We start from the raw sequence: 18605 nt of genomic DNA on the forward strand, positions 1-18605 counted from the left end.
CTAAAAAGGCTCTCCAAAATCTTGAGTAGAGGTGTCATACTCTGCAATGAAATGCTTGAGTTCTTCAACACACCGCTCACCTATTTCATGTAAATTCTGCCTCAAAGCAAACTGTATAGACTTTTCTAATGAAGGATCTTTTTCAATGAGCATTTTCACAACCATCCCGAACGTTTCACAGTCTTGTCGGTAAACCTAGAAATGTGAAATATATTTTGGTTAGCTAAGAGTGAAAATAATTAGCCTAACATTTAGCTGACTCTGTTGACCTATGATGCTGGCTGAAGTCCAAAAATAGAGATACAATTATATAGCTGAACTTCTCCTGTCCATCAGAGGTCACTGCTGCCAAAGGCCATTTCAATCTGTCTTCTGAGTTTTGCTGACAACTTATGTGAGGAGAAAAACATTACTACACCACATGACTTTGAATGTAGAAGGCTGGCATGGCATCTGTCAATTATCAAGCAATCTACTAAAGGACCCTAGACTGGAGGTGAGAAGAGCTAAGAACAAAGGCAAGGGAAGGCAGTCAACAGCTCTGTTCATTTATTTGTTTGGAAAAAACACATTTCTGAGCCCCCAATTCCAGATTTTCTGTTTGAATCATGACCTGAGGGATGACACATTCAAAATTCCTTTTCGTGTACAGAAAACAACTATGAGAATGCAAAAAAGGGAAAAGTTTCACATTTGTAATATCATTGTTAAAGTCACCAAAGGAACCCTGGTGGTGCAGTAATTAAAGTGCTCAGATGCCAACTGAGAGGTTGGTTTGAATTCATGTGCCACTGCTCAGGGGAAAGATGTGGCAGACTGTTTCCATAAATATTACAGCCTTGGAAACCCAATGGGGCAATTGTACTGTCTTGTATAGGGTCAGTCAGTATGAGTTGGAATCAACTTGACGGCAAAAGGTTTCTTTCTTTTTTTAAACCACCAAGCCATGGTTATGATCAAAACAATGTCTACACACACATCAATAATACATGTATATATGTATACACATGCATGTGTATATGTATTTTTTTAACTTCACTATGTATGTGTATGGGAGCTCTGGTAGCACAGTGGCTAAGGCTCTTGACTGCTAACCAGAAGGCTGGTGGTTCAAACCCACCAGCCACTCCTTGGAAGGAAGATGGGGCAATCTACTTCCGTAGTGATACTGCCTCAGAAACCCAAGGAGTGGTTGCTATGAGTCGGGTCCAACTCAGTGGCACAAAACAATAACAACATGTATGTGTAATATTTATCAGTGGTAATTCAGTATTTCTTTCTCAAAAATTGCGAAGTTTCTGCCCTAGCAGATGTCATTCTCTCAGCCTGTGGTCACAAAATGCATTTTAGACTTCAATGCTTTTTTTTTTCTACTTTGTAATAGATGTGTTAAAAGAAAAATTACAGTTAAGTCTCCATGCAAATTAAGAAAAATACTATCTGACTTAAAATAGCTGTTAATTTTCATTTTTTCTAATTTCATAATAAAAAACAACATTGCTTATTCTCTAAAGAATAATTTAGTTTGTTTTGTAAAACTGGGAACTCTGGTGAGGTAGTGCCTAAGGCATTTGACTGCTAACCAGAAGGCTAGGTTCAGACCCACCAGCCACTCCTCAGAAGGAAGGTTGGGCAATCAGGCTTCTGAGGACACTGTTTGCCTTATGATAGATTGTTTTCAAATGGATGCTGCTAGTGGTGGTGCTATGTTTTCTTTCTTTCTTTTTTTTTTTTTAAATATCTGCAATATTTGTTTTGATCCCTTAAAAACAACTATTTAAAGAAGAGTATTTATTTAATCTTGACTTTTAATCCTAGGCTGGTAAATTATCCTAAATTTTTTTTTCCTTGCCCTTTAAAACCATTGACATGCCCCAAAGAACTTTAAAGGATAAGTCATTCAAATGATACAGAAATTAAATTATATAAAAAACCCCAGCTGCCTCCCTCACCTCAACAATGACACACATACACACACATGCAGCACAAGCACGTTTTTCTAAATAGTGATTAAACAGCCTAAGTCAACCACCTATCCCAATTAATCCTACAGTTTACATGACCCAAAATTAGTATTAATACTCTGATAAATCAACTTAGAAAACAGGGCAGTGTTCACATAATATTTCGTATGTAATAGAGCATATAATGACTGGCCTAACAAACACATAATACCTAAGTCAAGCCAATACAGTCCCCATGGAGGAAAATCAGAATCATGATGTTTCACAGTCTTGGTGGGGTAAATTTCTTACCAAACCAATCAGCCCACATATTAACAGCTTTCTAATACCAACCACAGGCCTCAGCAGACCACTTTGTGGGTGGCCTAAATTTTACAGACTTCTTTATAGCAGATGTACTAGTTGAGGATAATGTTACACTGAGAAGTAATCTGCGAATTCTTTAATGTAAACCTGCTTCTTTACCTAAATTGTACCTCTTTGTTTAGCCTATTTAGAGAATAAAAACATGCTGTAGATTTGCATATCAAAAATAAAACCAGGTCTAAATGCACTCATACATCTATTTAAATCATAAACTACTATCACTCTGGAGACAAGGTAATAAAAATATTTAAAGTCTGTGCTTTATTTTTTAATTTTAAGTCATTTTTGAATTATTCACTGAAATAGACTAATCTTTGTACATTAGTTAACAACAACTAGAACTGCAGAAAGCAACATAATTCTCTATCACAGGATAAATTTATTTTAAAAAGACTTCTTAAAATGCATTGGCTGAGCATCAGACAGGAAATAATTAATTTTATGTTAAAGGAAGAACCTCACCCTCAAACATTTTATAAATAAAATTCACAGCTGTCAGAAACTTATTTCCGAAATGTGTTCTACAGTAAATCCAAACCCAAAACAGGAAGGGTGTAGTTATCCGTAGAGAGTTTGTTTACTTATGGTCCCTAGCTGGAAATGCATTAATAATCTTCAGACTTGATATCTACAGGCCACACAGGAAGGTTTTTTGTTGTTGTTGTCTTCCCCCTGCTTGGACTTCACTGAAATGGGAAACAGGTTAAAGTATGGGTGGAGCTCACATAAACTGCCTAGAAACATAGTTAAATTTACTAGCATATGAAAACACTACCCAAATGTGGTTTCACATAGTTCTTTATTATAGTAGTCTGTGTTAACAGTTAACTTCTCACAAAGTATAAAATAAAGGAGTATATTACACTACTAAGGGCTTTTTTTTTTTACTATTAATCATGCTGTCAGGTAACTAGAAGAATCACTCACTGCCACTGAGTCGATCTGACTCATAGCGACCCCCACTGGGTTTCCAAGGCTGTAAATCTTTATGGAAGCAGACTGCCTCATCTTTCTTCCGCACAGCAGCTGCTGGTTTTGAACCACCAACCTTTTGGTTAGCAGCCAAATGCTTTAACCACTACACCACCAGAGCTGCTTAGAAGAAGAATAGTATTCAGTAAAAACAAATACTTGATGGCAAGTTAACTCTATCTAAAATTACTTGTGATAACATAAAACTTCTCTAAAATATATTTTACCCCTTACTTCTTCTCCCACAGAAAGATAACCCCAAAATTAACAAACATAAGTTGTTAGAAGAATTTTCATTTCAACAAATTATGTTCAATTCATTCATTACAGTTCTTTCTATAAGAGTAGTCTGGTGGAATGGTGGAGATACAGGGCTGTGCTAATACAGGTGGCTACTTAAATTTAAATATGTATTTGTCTTAATATTTTATTAATAATTTAAAATATTAGGAGGCACTTGGTTAACTGCAAAGGTCAGTCAGATGAACAGCCAGCCATGCGTATGCATGTGCATGCATGCATGTGTGCACACACACACATACACACACAGCCTTAAGGAGTTGGGGAATCAAATGAAAGCATTGTTTTCTGTACTAATGATGCCTCATCATTTTATAAGGAATCCTGGCAGCACAAAGGTTAAGCTCGCAGCTGTTAACTAAAAAGGCAGTGGTTCAAACCCACCAGCCACTCTACAGGAGAAAGAGACTCTTCCTGCCTAAAGATTTACAGCCTTGGAAACCCCATAGGGCAGTTCTACTCTGTCCTATAGGGTCGCTATGAGTCCAAATTCACTCAACAGCACCCAACAACATTATTCCATATCATTTTCTTTATCTGAACTCATCTGGTTCAAATGCTACAAGTCCTATTTCAGGAGGGCCATATGCTAGTGGAGGAGCTCTGGCAGCAGAGTGCCTAAGGCACTTGACTGCTATCCAGAAGGCTGGTGGTTCAAATCCACCAGCCACTCCTCGGAAGGAAGACTGGGCAATCTACTTCTGTAGTGATACTGCCTCGGCAACCCAAGGAGGTGTCACTATGAGTCGGGTCTGACTCCACGGCACATAACAACAACAAAAACAACAACATATGCTAGTGGGAGAAATAAACATAGACCAAACAGCACAGAAAAGACATTTAGATGTGGAAGGCAGAACAAAGACATGGTTCCAAGAGCAAGTTCGTTAAGATCAAATCCCTGACTCTACTACCATGGTAGGCTTACCCCAAGATATCCACGTTCTAAGTCCCAGAACCTATAAACATATTACCTTACATGATAAAAGGGATTTTACCGATGTGAATAAATTAAGGATTTTTAACTGGGGAGATTATCCTGGATTATCCAGGTGGCCCAATGTAATCATAAGATTCCTTATAAAAGAGGAATGTAGGAGAGTCAAAAAGAAAAAAAAAAGAAAGATGTGATGATGGATACAGAGGATGAATGGTATGCTTTGAAGATGGAGGAAGGGGCCTTAAGCCAAGGAATGCAGGTGACTTGAGAATCTGGAAAACGCAAGGTAACAGATTCTCCCCTAGAGCTTCTGGAAGAAGAACAGCCCAATAAAACCCACTTCAGACTTCTAACTTCTAGAATGGTAAGGTAATAAAGTAGTGTTGTAATAAACCACTAAACTTGTGGTAATTTGGTACAACAGTAATAGGAAAGGAATATAACTTCTTAGTAGTTTTATGCTGTGGACAAGTTGATTAATAGATTCAGCAGCATAAAATCAGTAATCAGTAATATAGGTAAAATGAATAGCATTATCAATCAGTCAACCAAACTGGATCTAACTGATATTTATAGGATATTTGTCTATTAATGTCCAGAAGAATATATACCCTCCTCATGCTAACACAGACCATTCAACCAAGATAGACCACATTCAAGACCATAAAACACACTTTAACAAATTTTAAAAGCATATAAATCATATGACGTATGCTCTTAGACCACAATGGAATGAAACTAGAAATCAATAACAGAAATATTTGGAACAAAACTTGTTGAAATAACACTAATTTCTAACTAACACACAGGTCCAAGAAGACGTTTCAAGAGAAATTTAAAAATAAAAAATCTTGAATTAAGTAATATCAAAATTTGTGGGATGCAATGAAAATAACGCTTGAAGGGAGAAATGTATAGCACTGAATGCATTTATTAGAAAAGAAAAAAGATATAAAGTCAATAATCTAAACTTTTACTCTTAGAAAACTAGAGAAAGAAGAGCAATTTAAGCCTAAAGTTAAGGGGGAAAAAAAAATTAAGGCAGAAATCATTGAATTGAACAAGAAAATAATAGAGAAAAATCAACAAAAAAAGCCAGTGTTTTGAAGAACAATAAACTGATCAAACTCTAACCAGATTAAAAAACAACAACAACAACAACAAAAAACCCACTGTCATTGAGTTGATTTAAACTCATAGCAACCCTATAGGACAGAGTACAACTTCCCCATAGGGTTTCCAAGGCTGTAAACCTTTATGGAAGCAGACTGCCACATCTTTCTCCCACGGAATGGCTGGTGGGTTCGAACCACCAACCTTCTGCTTAACAGCTAAATTCCTTAACCACCACATCACTGGAGCCCCATGGGCGGGGGGCCGGGGCTGGAGCATAACCATGGGGGAGAAAAGAGAGAGAGAAAAGACAAATTACTAATATCAGATATGAAAGAGGGGTCCTTCTCTACCCAGATATCAAAAGGATAAAAAAGGATTCTATGTCCATAAATCCGCTACCTTAGATGAAATGGATTAATCCCTTGAAATACACGAACTACCAAATTTCACACAAGGAGAAAGAAATAATCTGAATAGGTCTGTATCTATTAAAGAAATTGAATCAACAATTAATAAACTTTCAAACAGAAAGCACTGGGAGAGGATGGTTTCACTAGTGAATTCTACCAAACACTGAAGGAAGAAATTATACCAATTCTCTACGATGTCTTCGAGAAAATAGAGTCTTACAATTTTCTTTGATTTATCAGCATTTTGTAGTTTTCTTCTGACAGATCTTCTACATGTTTTGTAGACTTATACCTAAATATTTCTTAAGATAAATTATTTTCAACTTCATCTGTTTAACACAATCCCAATCAAAATCCCATTAAGTCAGTTTATGGCTAGCCACAAACTGATTGTAAAGTTTATATGAAAAATCAAAAGACCCAGAACAGCCAACACAATATTGAAAAAGAATAAAGTTGGAGGGCTGACATTACCCAACCATAGGACTTAGTAAAGCTATAGTGATCCAGACCATTTGGTACTGGTGAAAGAACAGACAAATGGATCAATGGAACAAAACAGAGTTAAGACATATATCCCCACAAAGAGAGATAACTGATCTTTCACAAAGGAGCAAAGGTAATTAAAAAAGGAAAAGACAGTCTTTTCAACAAATGGTGCTGGAACAACTGGACATCCACATGCAAAAAAAGAACCTAGACAAAAAATTTACAGCTGTCACAAAAATCAATTCAAAATGGGCCATGAATTTAAATGTAAAATGCAAAACTATAAAAGTTCTAGAAGATAACACAGGAAAACATCTAAGTGATCTTGGTTTTGGTGACGATTCAGATATAATATCAAAAAGCACAATCCATGAAAGAAAAAAAATTAGCTTCACTTCATTAAAATTAAAAAACTTCTGCTCTGCAAAAGACACTTCGTAGAAGATAAACAGACAATCCACAGATTGGGAGAAAATATCTGCAAACCACATATAAGGAATTACATTCAAAATGTACAAAGAACTTTTAAGACTCAACAATAAGAAAACAACCCAATTACAAACTGGGCAAAAGATCTCAACAGGCATAAAGATAGCAAATAAGCATATGAAAAGATACTCAATATTGTATGTCATTACAGAGTTGCAAGTTAAAGCAATGTGCTATTACTACACACCCATTGCAGTGACTAAACTCCAAAATACTGACAATGCCAAATGCTGATGAGGATGTGGAGCAACAAGAATTCTCACTCACTGCTTGTAGGGATACAAAAGGATACAGTCACTTTGGAAAACAGTTCGGCAGTTGTTTACAAAGCTAAAGGAAGGCTTATCTGATCACAGGTATTTACCCACATAAATTGAAAACTTATGCCCACACAAAAACCTGCATATTAATGCTAACAGCAGCTTTCTTCTTAACTGTCAAAAATCAGAAGCAAATAAGATGTCCTTCAATAGGCGAATAACTGTAGTACAACCATATGATGCAATTTTACCAGTAATATAAAGAAATATCAAACCATAAAAAGACATAGAGGAACCTTAAATGAACATTGCTAAGAGAAAAAGCATATTGCGATCTGAAAAAGAGACACTATATAACATTCTGGAAAAAGCCAAACTACAGACAAAATAAAAAAGATCCATGATTGTCAGGGGTTCAGGGAAAGTAGGAGAGGGATGAATAGGTGGAACACAGGCATTTTTAAGGTGATTAAACTGTTCTATATGATACTGTAAAGGTACTAACTGATTAACTGACATTATGCATTTGCCAGAACCTATAGAACTGTATGTATATATGGAACTCTGGTGGTGTAGTGGATAAGGCATTAGGCTGCTAACCAGAAGGTCAGTGGTTCAAACCCACTAGCCACTCCATGAAAGGAAGATGGGGTACTTCCATAAAAAATTTACTACTTCTGTAAAAATTTACAGCCTCAGATGGGGGTCGCTGTGAGTTGGAATTGACTTAACAGCATTAAGTTTGTTTTTTGGGGGTTTTATAGAACTGTACAACAAAAAGCATGAACCCTAATGTAAACTATAGACTTTAATTAATAATAATGTATCTGTATCAGTTCATTAATGTAACAAACGTATAATACTAATGCAAGATGTTACTACTAATACGGGAAACTGCAGGCAGAGGGGGTGTGAGGAGACATGTGGAAGCTATTTCCTGCACATTATTTTTCTGTACACCTAAAACTGCTCTAAAATCTATTAAAATCAAAAGGACAAAAAGAAAAAATTACCTTGAGGTCAAGATGGCAACTCAGCTCTATAGAAGATACTTGTCATTTAGAGTATGTTTCTTTTGAGTGAAAAAAAGTCCAATTGAAACAGATAATTATTGTGTGTACAGTGAACTGATTTTTATATATAACTCTATCTTGCAAAATAAAATTATAATATTTGGGTAAAATTAAATGAAGCTAATTAGTATATAACTAAAAGAAAAATCTATTTATACAGTGAGTTAGCTACATAAAATTTATCTCAATTAAAATTACTTTCAAATAAATAATTTTAGAAATTCACATCTGATTCAAAATTGCTCAAGGGTAGTCCAATCCTCAATGATTTAACATCACTCAGAAAAATGCAAATCTCCTGACTCTGCAAAAGGACACATTTTAAATTTGACTAAGGTTAAAAGAAAGTAAATAATTGGTGAAAGCCAGTTCTCCTTCACAAGTGAAAAATCTCACATTGGTTTGAGAGAACTTAGAGGAGCACCTCCACCTAATTACTCTGATTGGAGAAATCTGTCAGCAGGAGCACTAAGGCAGGAAGCTGTTAGTGACTTCAAGACGCACTTTCTCTCTCATCAAGAAGGTGGAAGCTAATCAAAAATTAGACTTGGAGCTCTGGTAGCCTTGTGCCTAAGGCACTTGACCCCTAACCAGAAGGCTGCTGGTTCAAACCCACCAGCCGCTCCTGGGAAGGAAAGCTGGGCAATCTACTTCCGTAGTGATACTGCCTCAGAAACCCGGAAACCCAGGGAAGGGTTGCTATGAGTCGGGTCCAGACTCCATGGCACATAACGACATGAGCCAAACAACTACACTAGGAAGATGCATGCACTCCTTAGAAGGGTCAACTGTGGGAAATCAGAAGGGCAGCATTTGCATAGGGAGAAAGGTAGGGAGGCACAGGCAAGGAGGAGACAGGGAAAGGGTAACCACAGGGAGGGAGTGGGAGGAGAGCTGTTACACTGTGGGGAATATAACGTATCACAAAACACAATGTGTAGGAACTGCTGAATATAATACTAATCTGCTTTGTAAAATTTCACCCAAATCACAATAAGAAGTTTAAAAAAAAAAAAAAAAAAATCAAGGTGGTTTTAACTTAGTGAAAAGCACCCTGGTGGTGCAGTGGTTAAAATGAAGCCAGATGGAGTCAAAGTTCAGCCTGCATTTCCCCATTGAAGGCAAATAAGTAAACATGATAACTCAGTTCCTTAAGAACTGAATGGTCAATTAACCCACTGTCTCCATGTTATCCCCTAGAACAAATGATATGTATGTTAATATGTTTCAGTAGACAACTTGAAAAGTAACCTTGGCCAGGACATAACAACAACCACCACCTAAGCCCCATGAGCTGATGACAGGAAGCCAGTGTGACTCATCAGATGACAGGAAGCTGGTGCGACTCATCCGGTGCACAAGCGCGCCGCATTAAAATATAATGCGCCTGTCCCTTTAAACCAAGGGGAAGGAAATTTCAGCCAATCCTCAACTAATTCATGCCCAAATTCCTGAAGTTTTTATGAATATGTATAATCCCCTCTCCTACTTACAAAAACTGTAACCCAACTGCCATTCGAGGAGTCAGATTGGGTCCCTGTCTCCTTGCAGTGCTTCTTTGCAATAAATAATTTTCTCTCCTCTTAATCACTCGGTATGTAAACTGCTTTGCCCTTGACTTTGCCCCGGGCAGGGAGCCATGTTTGGTCCAATTTCAAAAGCACCTGACTGCTAACCAGAAAGTTGGCAGTTTAAACTCACCAGCCACTACATGGAAGAAAGAGGCAAAGATTTACAGCCTTGGAAACACTATGGAAAATTTCTAGCCTGTTCTATAAGGTCTGTAGGAGTTAAAAATCGACTCAAAGCAAGAGATTTGGTTGTGTTTTTTTTCTTTTGGTTTTAACTCAGTGAAGAGACTGAAAAATGACTCAGAACCCTCAAAGTTTTTAACACTTACTAGCCCCAGTTAGTGGAGTTCTCAGGGAGATCTCACCACACAGGAAGAATTTAAGGAGAATGAGGGAAAAGCCTGGGCAAAGATCTTCATTACTGGAAATGTTTGTAGATACAATTTGAAATACACAATAGTATGTAACAGTGTCGGTCCTTTATTATTTTCCATCTAAAGCCATCAATTTAACATTTTCATATTGGTGTTTCTATTATTTAATGTACTAATAATCTTATAAAGTACTCTGAAATTACTATCCTCATTTTATAAAAATATTGAAAACAGGGAGATTAAAGAGTTAGATGTAGGAAATATATGATTAACATTCACAGCCCGGGTTTCTAATTCACTTTTAATCATGCTCCTGCTACAGCCCAAAAGAATTACTTAAACTCAAACAGAAACAAAGTTAGATTAAGACTAAACCCTAGGTAAAGATAAATTAACCTCCTTGGTTTTTAAAAGTGATATAAAGAAATTGGCTTGGAGGGACCTAGAAGGCAGGTCATCTGATCAAGATTCCTAATTATATACAACACATAAGACATCATTTTTTTGTGTGTATGTTGAGTCATGGATACTTGTCATTCTCCTAGTGAAATGTAAAGCTTGGTGTGGTAGTTAAGGTTGTATGTCAACTTGGTTGGGCCTAGTTGAGTGGCTGGGCAGCTAGATGTAGTTATTCCCCATGATGAGACTGGTAATCAGCTCCACAGTGGAACCTTCTGGAGCAGCTGAGTAGCTGCCTTAGGGATGCAGACCGCTTCCAGTATATAAGAAGACAGCTTTGAGAAAGGTCTCTAGGTTTTTGGCACGTTTGGACCCTGCACGTAGCTGAGTCTTTATTCAGCAGCCTATCATGTTATCTGCCAATCTTGGGACTGTCTCTGGACTTAAACTAGTGGCCTGCTGTACTGCCTGATAATCTTGGGACTGTGCCATCTTACCTGTCAACCTTGGGTTTGCCAGCCTCAGCAGCCAGCAGCTATCTGAGTGAAGAGATGCTGCCAGCTCCAGTGGGCCAGAACCAAGAGTGAGAGCTGAAGCCCAAAGTTGAGAGGCTTTCACCCAGCCCCTAGAACTGGCACTCTGCACTAGGACTTCTAGCCTCCTAAATTGTAAGAGAATAAATCCTTGTTTGTTAAAGCCACCCATTAATGGTATTTTCTGTTAGAGCGGCACTGGAGGACCAAAACACTTAGGTTATTTTTTCTTACAGCTTCAGGGATGCCACTAAGATAAAGTTATGATAAATCAATAGGTCAGGTCAGCCACCTTCCTCACACTGGGAGAAGCACTATTATTCTGAAAGCTGAACACAGAGAATAAGGCTTATAGATGCTTAAAGAGCACCTTATGGTTGATACTGGACATTTTCAGTATGTTCTGAAGAAGAGGCTAACTCTCCCCCCTAAGCATCTTTTGCCTGCTGATTTAGTGAAGCAAGTATGTTCACTCTACCATACCATCTTTTTCATCATCAAAATCCCTCTTTTAAAGTTGATTTTAGGGGCAAATCACTTTACTACTATGAAATTTCTCCATGTCTCACACTGAAACATTAAACTATGGTTTTAGTACATATGTGTAGTTGTACTACTTTTTCTTTCTGTGACATTAAACCATTTAAATGTTTTCAAACTGTTTAAAATAGCACTATACCATGGTTTACACAAACTTCACTTCTGTAAACTACAACTATTGGTCTTCATTTGTTTGCAACAAAAGAGAGAGAAGAAAACCCAAGAATTAGAGAAAGAACTACAGGGCCAGTTGTCTACAGGAACCACTGCTCCCCCACATTAAGACCAGAACTAGATCATATCCAGCTACCATTACTGAATACTCTGATCAGGAACTCAGATGGATCCTGCTAAAAAAGGGAGAAAAATGTGGAACAGAACTTCAAATTCTTAAAGAAGCCAGACTTACCTGACCTATTGAGGCTAGAGGAATCCCCAAGGCTATGGCCCTGACTTGCTCTTCAAACCTTGAAGTGAAATTAACCCTCAAACCACCTTTAAAAAAAGTAACAGTTTAGCCAAAAGAGTGAATATTTTAAACACCCTTGAATTTTTTTTTTAAAGTATGTAAGACCAAAGGGTCAACATTTTAAAGCCTAGATGAAAAGTCTGGGGGAAAGGGAGAGTAAATAAAATTGAAACAACTAGAACAAAAATGATGAGACTGCTGCCCCAATGTCAAGAATGTAAGCAATGTCACTGGTCATTACATCTAGAAAAGGTGGAATGGGAGAGGGTTTGCTGGGTAAATGTTCACACACACACACACACACACACACACACAACTTCATTTTTATTATTTTACCAAGGTATTTTAAATTTTTAGCTCAAGATAAAAATTCTTGCTAACGTTTCAGAGAACTTTTAAAATGTATGCCATAGACTTTTTTTTGGAGAATGTGGTGGGAGTTACTAAGAGGCCACTGAACCAGATGGTGCCAGTGAAGGGGTTCGTGAACAGGCCCAATGGTGGTCAAGATTACCCACAGCTCTAGACTTTATGTTTAGCTGCCCCCTTCCACCCTGCTCCCCATCCCAAGTATGCCCCAAAAGTTATCTTTATGTTATGTACCAATTTAAAAATATGCATTTATATTAGATAGGATTTGAAGGACTTTGGTGATGAAGATAAAAGCTCAGGATTTACTAGCTTATGAAATTGGATTTATGATGTTGACACTGCCAAGAAATACACAAAAGGAGGACAATACGAAGGTGGGGAGGGAGGTCTGGGAAGGAAGGAAGCCCACAAGCCACTCCTCGGAAGGAAGGTTGGGCAATCCTACTTCCGTAGTGATACTGCTTCGGAAACCCAAGGAGGAGGGGTCGCTATGAGTCGGGGCTGACTCGACGGCACATAACAACAACAATAACAACAATGTATTATCAGTCTACATCATCATACTTCTAACAGAGAGAGGCTTTTCAGTTAGGTGACATTCAATACCACTCTGAATACTTCTGAGATGTGCTTTTTTTCTTTCCAGAAGAAAAGAATTAATCATAACTAACACAAATAGCACAGCTTCGTTTTAAAAATAGGAACTGCAGCACTGGGTATATTAAAAATAGGTTAAAATTAATTAATATTTAAATTAGTTCATGATTTTACTTTTATCTCTGAAAACAATTTGTACAGTAGGAAAAGTCCATAAATCACTTATTAATGAATGTGAATAAATATTTTCAAGGTATACAGAGATATTATCTGGTCTATACTCTTAATAGCAAAATTCATAGTGATTGCCACATGATTTAAAATTACATAATGTTGGTATGTCCACTTGGCATTACAAACTACCGACTTCTCAAATGATACTGAAGTTCCTTCCAAGAATCACAAACATCCTTATAAATAATTTTGTGCACACAAATGAATGGACTCATGCTAGAAACATTATACTATCATTGCTAAATCAATCAATCAGTTAAATGGCAATTTCCAGTTTATGCTCAAGGTAAACCACCAGGTGTTGATCATTAAAAATGGTGCTCTGAATTTACAATAAATGAAGATGCAAATCTGGTCCTCAAAAAACCTACTGCAGATAGAATTTAACTACAGCCAAGGATGTGAGGTAGCAATCTCGTCAAATGACACCTATGTATTTATGGATAACCTTGGGTAAATAAGCATTAACGAATGAAATTCAGTATTTCTATTTATTAGAAAATTATGAGGACAAAAAAAGTAATCCTAGTACTGTAACTATGTAATCCTACTGGAATTGTGGAGGTCTAATATATCTTCCTATACATATGTCCAACAGATAACATTAATTAAATGGCTCTTTAAAAGGTGAACTATTAGTTTAAAATATTGCTTTAAAAAAAAAAAAAAAAGAAACCTAAAGGTTGAGATGATTGCTGTATTTTAGGTAAGAATAACAGGGAAAACTAGAAATGAAATCTTTGTTTGGATTAGCAGCACTGAACAGCTTAACCGGTTCATATAAAATAAAGGTCAAAAGGCTAACCATCTTACTACAAGAGCCAAAAGAAACAGCAGAGTGTCATTTCCCCTTTAACCTTACTTCATGCAAGATTATCATGTGCTCACACAGATACAACAGAGTTAGAAATCTTTCATATAAACACATCCTGGAAAAACATATTAAGCCATTCCTCTTCTCATACATTATTTTCAGTGTTCCACGATGATAAAACCTAAGTTTCAAAATGTGGCTTCACTCTCTGAGAGTTCAATATACTTGGTGCTATAATACTTAAATGTCAAGGTATTAATATTTATAGTTTGGACATATTTCCTGAGTAAACATTAAATTGTTTGTAAAAATTAACTGCCAATTTTTCACTTTTAAAAAGGACTGTCTTCATGCTTTCAGAGGTACCAAAATCAGATTCTGTTATGTATGTCCTTATTTCTTTGTTTTGTTCTTTCTAGAGTTAAACACACTAGTGTGACCTAACCAATACAGTCTTGTTTAACAATACAGTAGCCCTCTTTCCAGCTCTTTTCCTTCTAGTCTTTTAAACTTTTCTATTCACAGGTGATATCTTCTTTCTCAGAACATTGCTACTCTGGCTCCCAAGAGCTGATCCAATTAAAATTTTCAATAAAATCTGAAATTATCTCATCATGCACCAAAATACCATCTTTCATAATGTTTTTCCAGCTCAATTTTTTTCTGGTCAGTCTAATTATTTAAAAAATATATTGCTTCTTTCAGTCTAGATAATAGCAGTTTTTTTCTTTTCTTTCTTTTTTTTAATGTGTTTTCTATGTGTATTTGTCCAGCCTACCTCCTCCATTATATTGAGGGCAAATACCATTTCATTTGCTTCCTTTGAAATTAACTCACATTAAGTATAAAGCTGTGAACAAAACACATCTTTACTTTATGATTAATTTAAAAGTCTAAAATCAAACATTATGGCCTTGACTTAAACCTCAATTAGACATTTTGACCATCTTATCTAATCAATTCCATATGCAAATTCTTTGAGATCATTCTTTGTTCCTTGATCAAGTTAGATAATTAAACTTTTAATTGATTTATTATTACAAAGAAGGTGAAGTACAGCAAACAAATGTTCTGGAAACAAGTAGGGAAGAAGGTTTGCATTTTAAAGGCATTTCAAAATAATGAATACTACAACACAGTATTTTGAGATGTAATATAATTTTATTACTTTCAAATGTTTTAGAGTCACCTCAACTTTGAAAGTATTGATAAGGATTCAAAACGAAGTCTCGTCAGTAATCACCACACTATTTCCCTCTAGCATCTTAGTGCTTGAAAAACTAGGTACAGCAGTTTAAATTAGGGATTTTGGTGCTCTAAACACCTTACTGAGTCAGAGTGCAACAAACTCAGAGGAGTAGAATTAGAGGAAAGGTACAGGGGAAGAAACTAAAGAAGATCGACCCTGAAGAATGTGGACAGGAAGTTGAGAAAGGCCATTAGAGACTTCCCTGGGGAGCGACCAGCAGGCTAGAACGCCATCTGAGACCTCCCTGGGTCAAGGCAGAAGACACTCCCTATCAGTATACCAGAGACCACACCAGTATACCAGCGATCACACCAAGGATCTACCTTCAGCACTTGATTTTATCAGTAACTTGGGTAGGCTAGGTGCAAATGGGTACATTCAGCACCACTGAAACCCCAGCAGAGACCCCACTGGTGCTCTGGAAGGGTGGGCTTGCTCCCCCCTCAGCGGATCACTGAATAGGCTTGGGTCAGCTTAGTGACACTGAGAGGTCTGCGCCTGACTTTATCACTAATACTGGGACCACAAATTACTAGTGGGCACTCTCCCAACTCCAGCGCAGCTGAAACCGAGTGCATCTTTGGTGCCACAGGTGGGAGGACTCACAAACTCCCCAGCCAATCGCGGTTTGGGCGGGTTGGGCCGGCGCCACAGGCAGGCAGGGTGGAGATAACCGTGCGGGGGATCACAGAGCTGGGAAGTTGCCCTGGGTCGGCTTTTTGGCACTGAGGGGCCTCAGGGTGGGGCTTTTGCGTGTGTCTGAGCCTGGCGGAAAGTGGTGACCCCCTAACAACTGGAGTCTTTCCTGATACTGAGCCCCAGCCTGTAAATAACAGTACGACATCATCAGTAGCAGCCCACTCAAAGCCCCAGAAACCGCCCCTAGCAACAGCAAAATTTTCTTTTTTCCACTCCCACGTTCTCCGCCAATAACTTCACTCATCCAATAGAAGAAACCACATTCAGCCAACATAAAACCTCCTGCTTCAAACTCTAAACCCTCTTTAGGACAAACAGAAACCTATATCCGCATTCCATACAGTGATTCCACCATCACAAAGAAAACTGCAGAGCAACCCAGCATAACTGAATTAATAACTCAATAAAATAAAATATACCAGCTTCACCTTTTCAAAATATTAAACCATAAAACCAAGACAAAACGAATCAACACATAACCAACAGTTAAAGACACCTTCTAATATCTAAGAAACAACAGGCAACCTCAAATCAAACAACAACAAAAAAAAAATAGGACAAGGCATTAGAAGCAAAACCACAAAGGTCTCATTATACATGGAGAAAGAGGAGGCAATAGAATTATCTGAGATAATTTAGAAGATATACAATGGAAACACCAAACAGAAACAAGGAGAACACAGACAGTTCCCTGGAGGAACTCAGGAGAATCATACAGGAACATCATAATAAGATTAATGCACAGTCAGAACAAATACAAAAACAGCAGTTAGAAATGCAGAAGATGAGTACCTAAATGATAGAATTACACAACACAGTAGAAGCACAAAAAAGTAGGTTAGAACTGGCTGAAGAACGCATATCCCAACTAGAAGACAAATCCCTGGACACTAGCCTGTGTATGAAGAAAAATCAGAACAAAAATTTAAGAGAAATAAAGAGAATCTAAGAATTATATGCAATGACGTAAGAAAAAATAATATAAGACTCTTTGGAACTCCAGAACAAGAAGAGGCGAAAAAGACCACCAAGAAAACTGTGGGAGACCTGCTAACAGAAAACTTCCCCCTTATCATGGAAGGAAGAAAAGATATTTGTCCAAGAAGCTCACAGAATCCCACACAAGATACATCCCAAGAGAAAAACACTGAGGCGTATTATAATCAAACTTTACAAAACCAAAGACAAAGAAAAAATTTTGAGAGCTGCCCAGGAAAAAAGAAATATTACTTATAAATATCAAACAGGCTAAGATTCGATTACTCAGCAGAAACCACGCAGGCAAGAAGGCAATGGACGGCATATATAAAACACTGAAGAAAAAGAACTTCCAACCAAGAATCCTAGATCCAGCCAAATTATCCATCAAATATGAGGGCGAAATCAAGGCATTCTCAGACAAATAATTAAGGGATTTTGTGAAAACCAGAACAACCCTACAAGAAATGCTTAAGGAAGTCCTTCTAATAGAGAACCCATAACAGAGATCAACAAAACCAGGATACGTGGCATCAACACTAAAACCAAGTCAGAACCAGATATCCAAACTAAGATCATAAAACACTGTAGCTTAAAAACCAAGGAATTCAATCAGCACACAACAACAGCAACTAATCTATCAAAGGGAATAAAACTTCTAGGTATAGACCCTCAAATGGAGAGGGAAACAGGACAATGTCTTCACAGTATGCACTGTTCTAAAAATGTAGAGACAAGAATATACTCCAAGGTAACCACAGAGAAAAGTAACAATCCTTCTAAGCAAATCTGGAAGGAAGGAAAACATATGGGTTTAATAAGCACAAAGCCAACCATAAAGAAGAAAAGGGAGAAATCATTAGCCAACAAACCAAACTCAGCACAGAAAAGTGTAAGGACCAAATAAACACCAAACATACGACAAAAAAACACAAGAGAATGACAGCAATCAATTCATACTTACCACTAATTACACTCAATGTGAATGGACTAAATGCACCTATCAAGAGAAATAGAGTGGCAGACTGGATAAGATAAGAAGACCCATCGATATGCTGCCTTTGACAAGAGACCCACCTTAGACACAAAGATAAAACAAATTGAGAGAGTTCCAGCAAGATGGTGGACTAGGCAGAAGGACTGCACAGACCCTCTTCAACAAAGAAAAGGGAAAACAATTAACACAAACACAGAAGATAATCTTGTACCCCTGAGCCTTGAAGGGAAGAATACAAAAGTGGACTAAACCCCAACTAGCAGAAGAATTTGTGTGAAAATACCAAAAAAGGAGACACACGGAGCTGTGGTCTGTCAGAGACAGATGGCTTGGAGATTCCTGAGTGGCGGTTGTTGTTGTTGTTGTTGTTAAGTGCCGTCGAGTCGTTTCCGACTCATAG

The 18605-nt window shown here is 37.4% G+C and overlaps 1 protein-coding gene across 1 annotated transcript in view; it reads right to left on the reverse strand.

The window, feature by feature from the left end:
* PPHLN1 (periphilin 1) overlaps positions 1-18605 on the reverse strand; it is a 160585-nt gene continuing 141980 nt past the window's right edge. The window contains exon 9 of the mRNA XM_007937927.2: positions 1-195. Within this exon, the coding sequence (XP_007936118.1) occupies positions 1-195 (195 nt within the window). The remainder of the gene's footprint in view (positions 196-18605) is intronic.

This window comes from Orycteropus afer, unplaced genomic scaffold (genome assembly GCF_000298275.1).
Source record: "Orycteropus afer afer isolate SDZICR_OR568_19922 unplaced genomic scaffold, OryAfe1.0 scaffold00045, whole genome shotgun sequence".
In the NCBI taxonomy this organism is placed as follows: Eukaryota; Metazoa; Chordata; class Mammalia; order Tubulidentata; family Orycteropodidae; genus Orycteropus; species Orycteropus afer.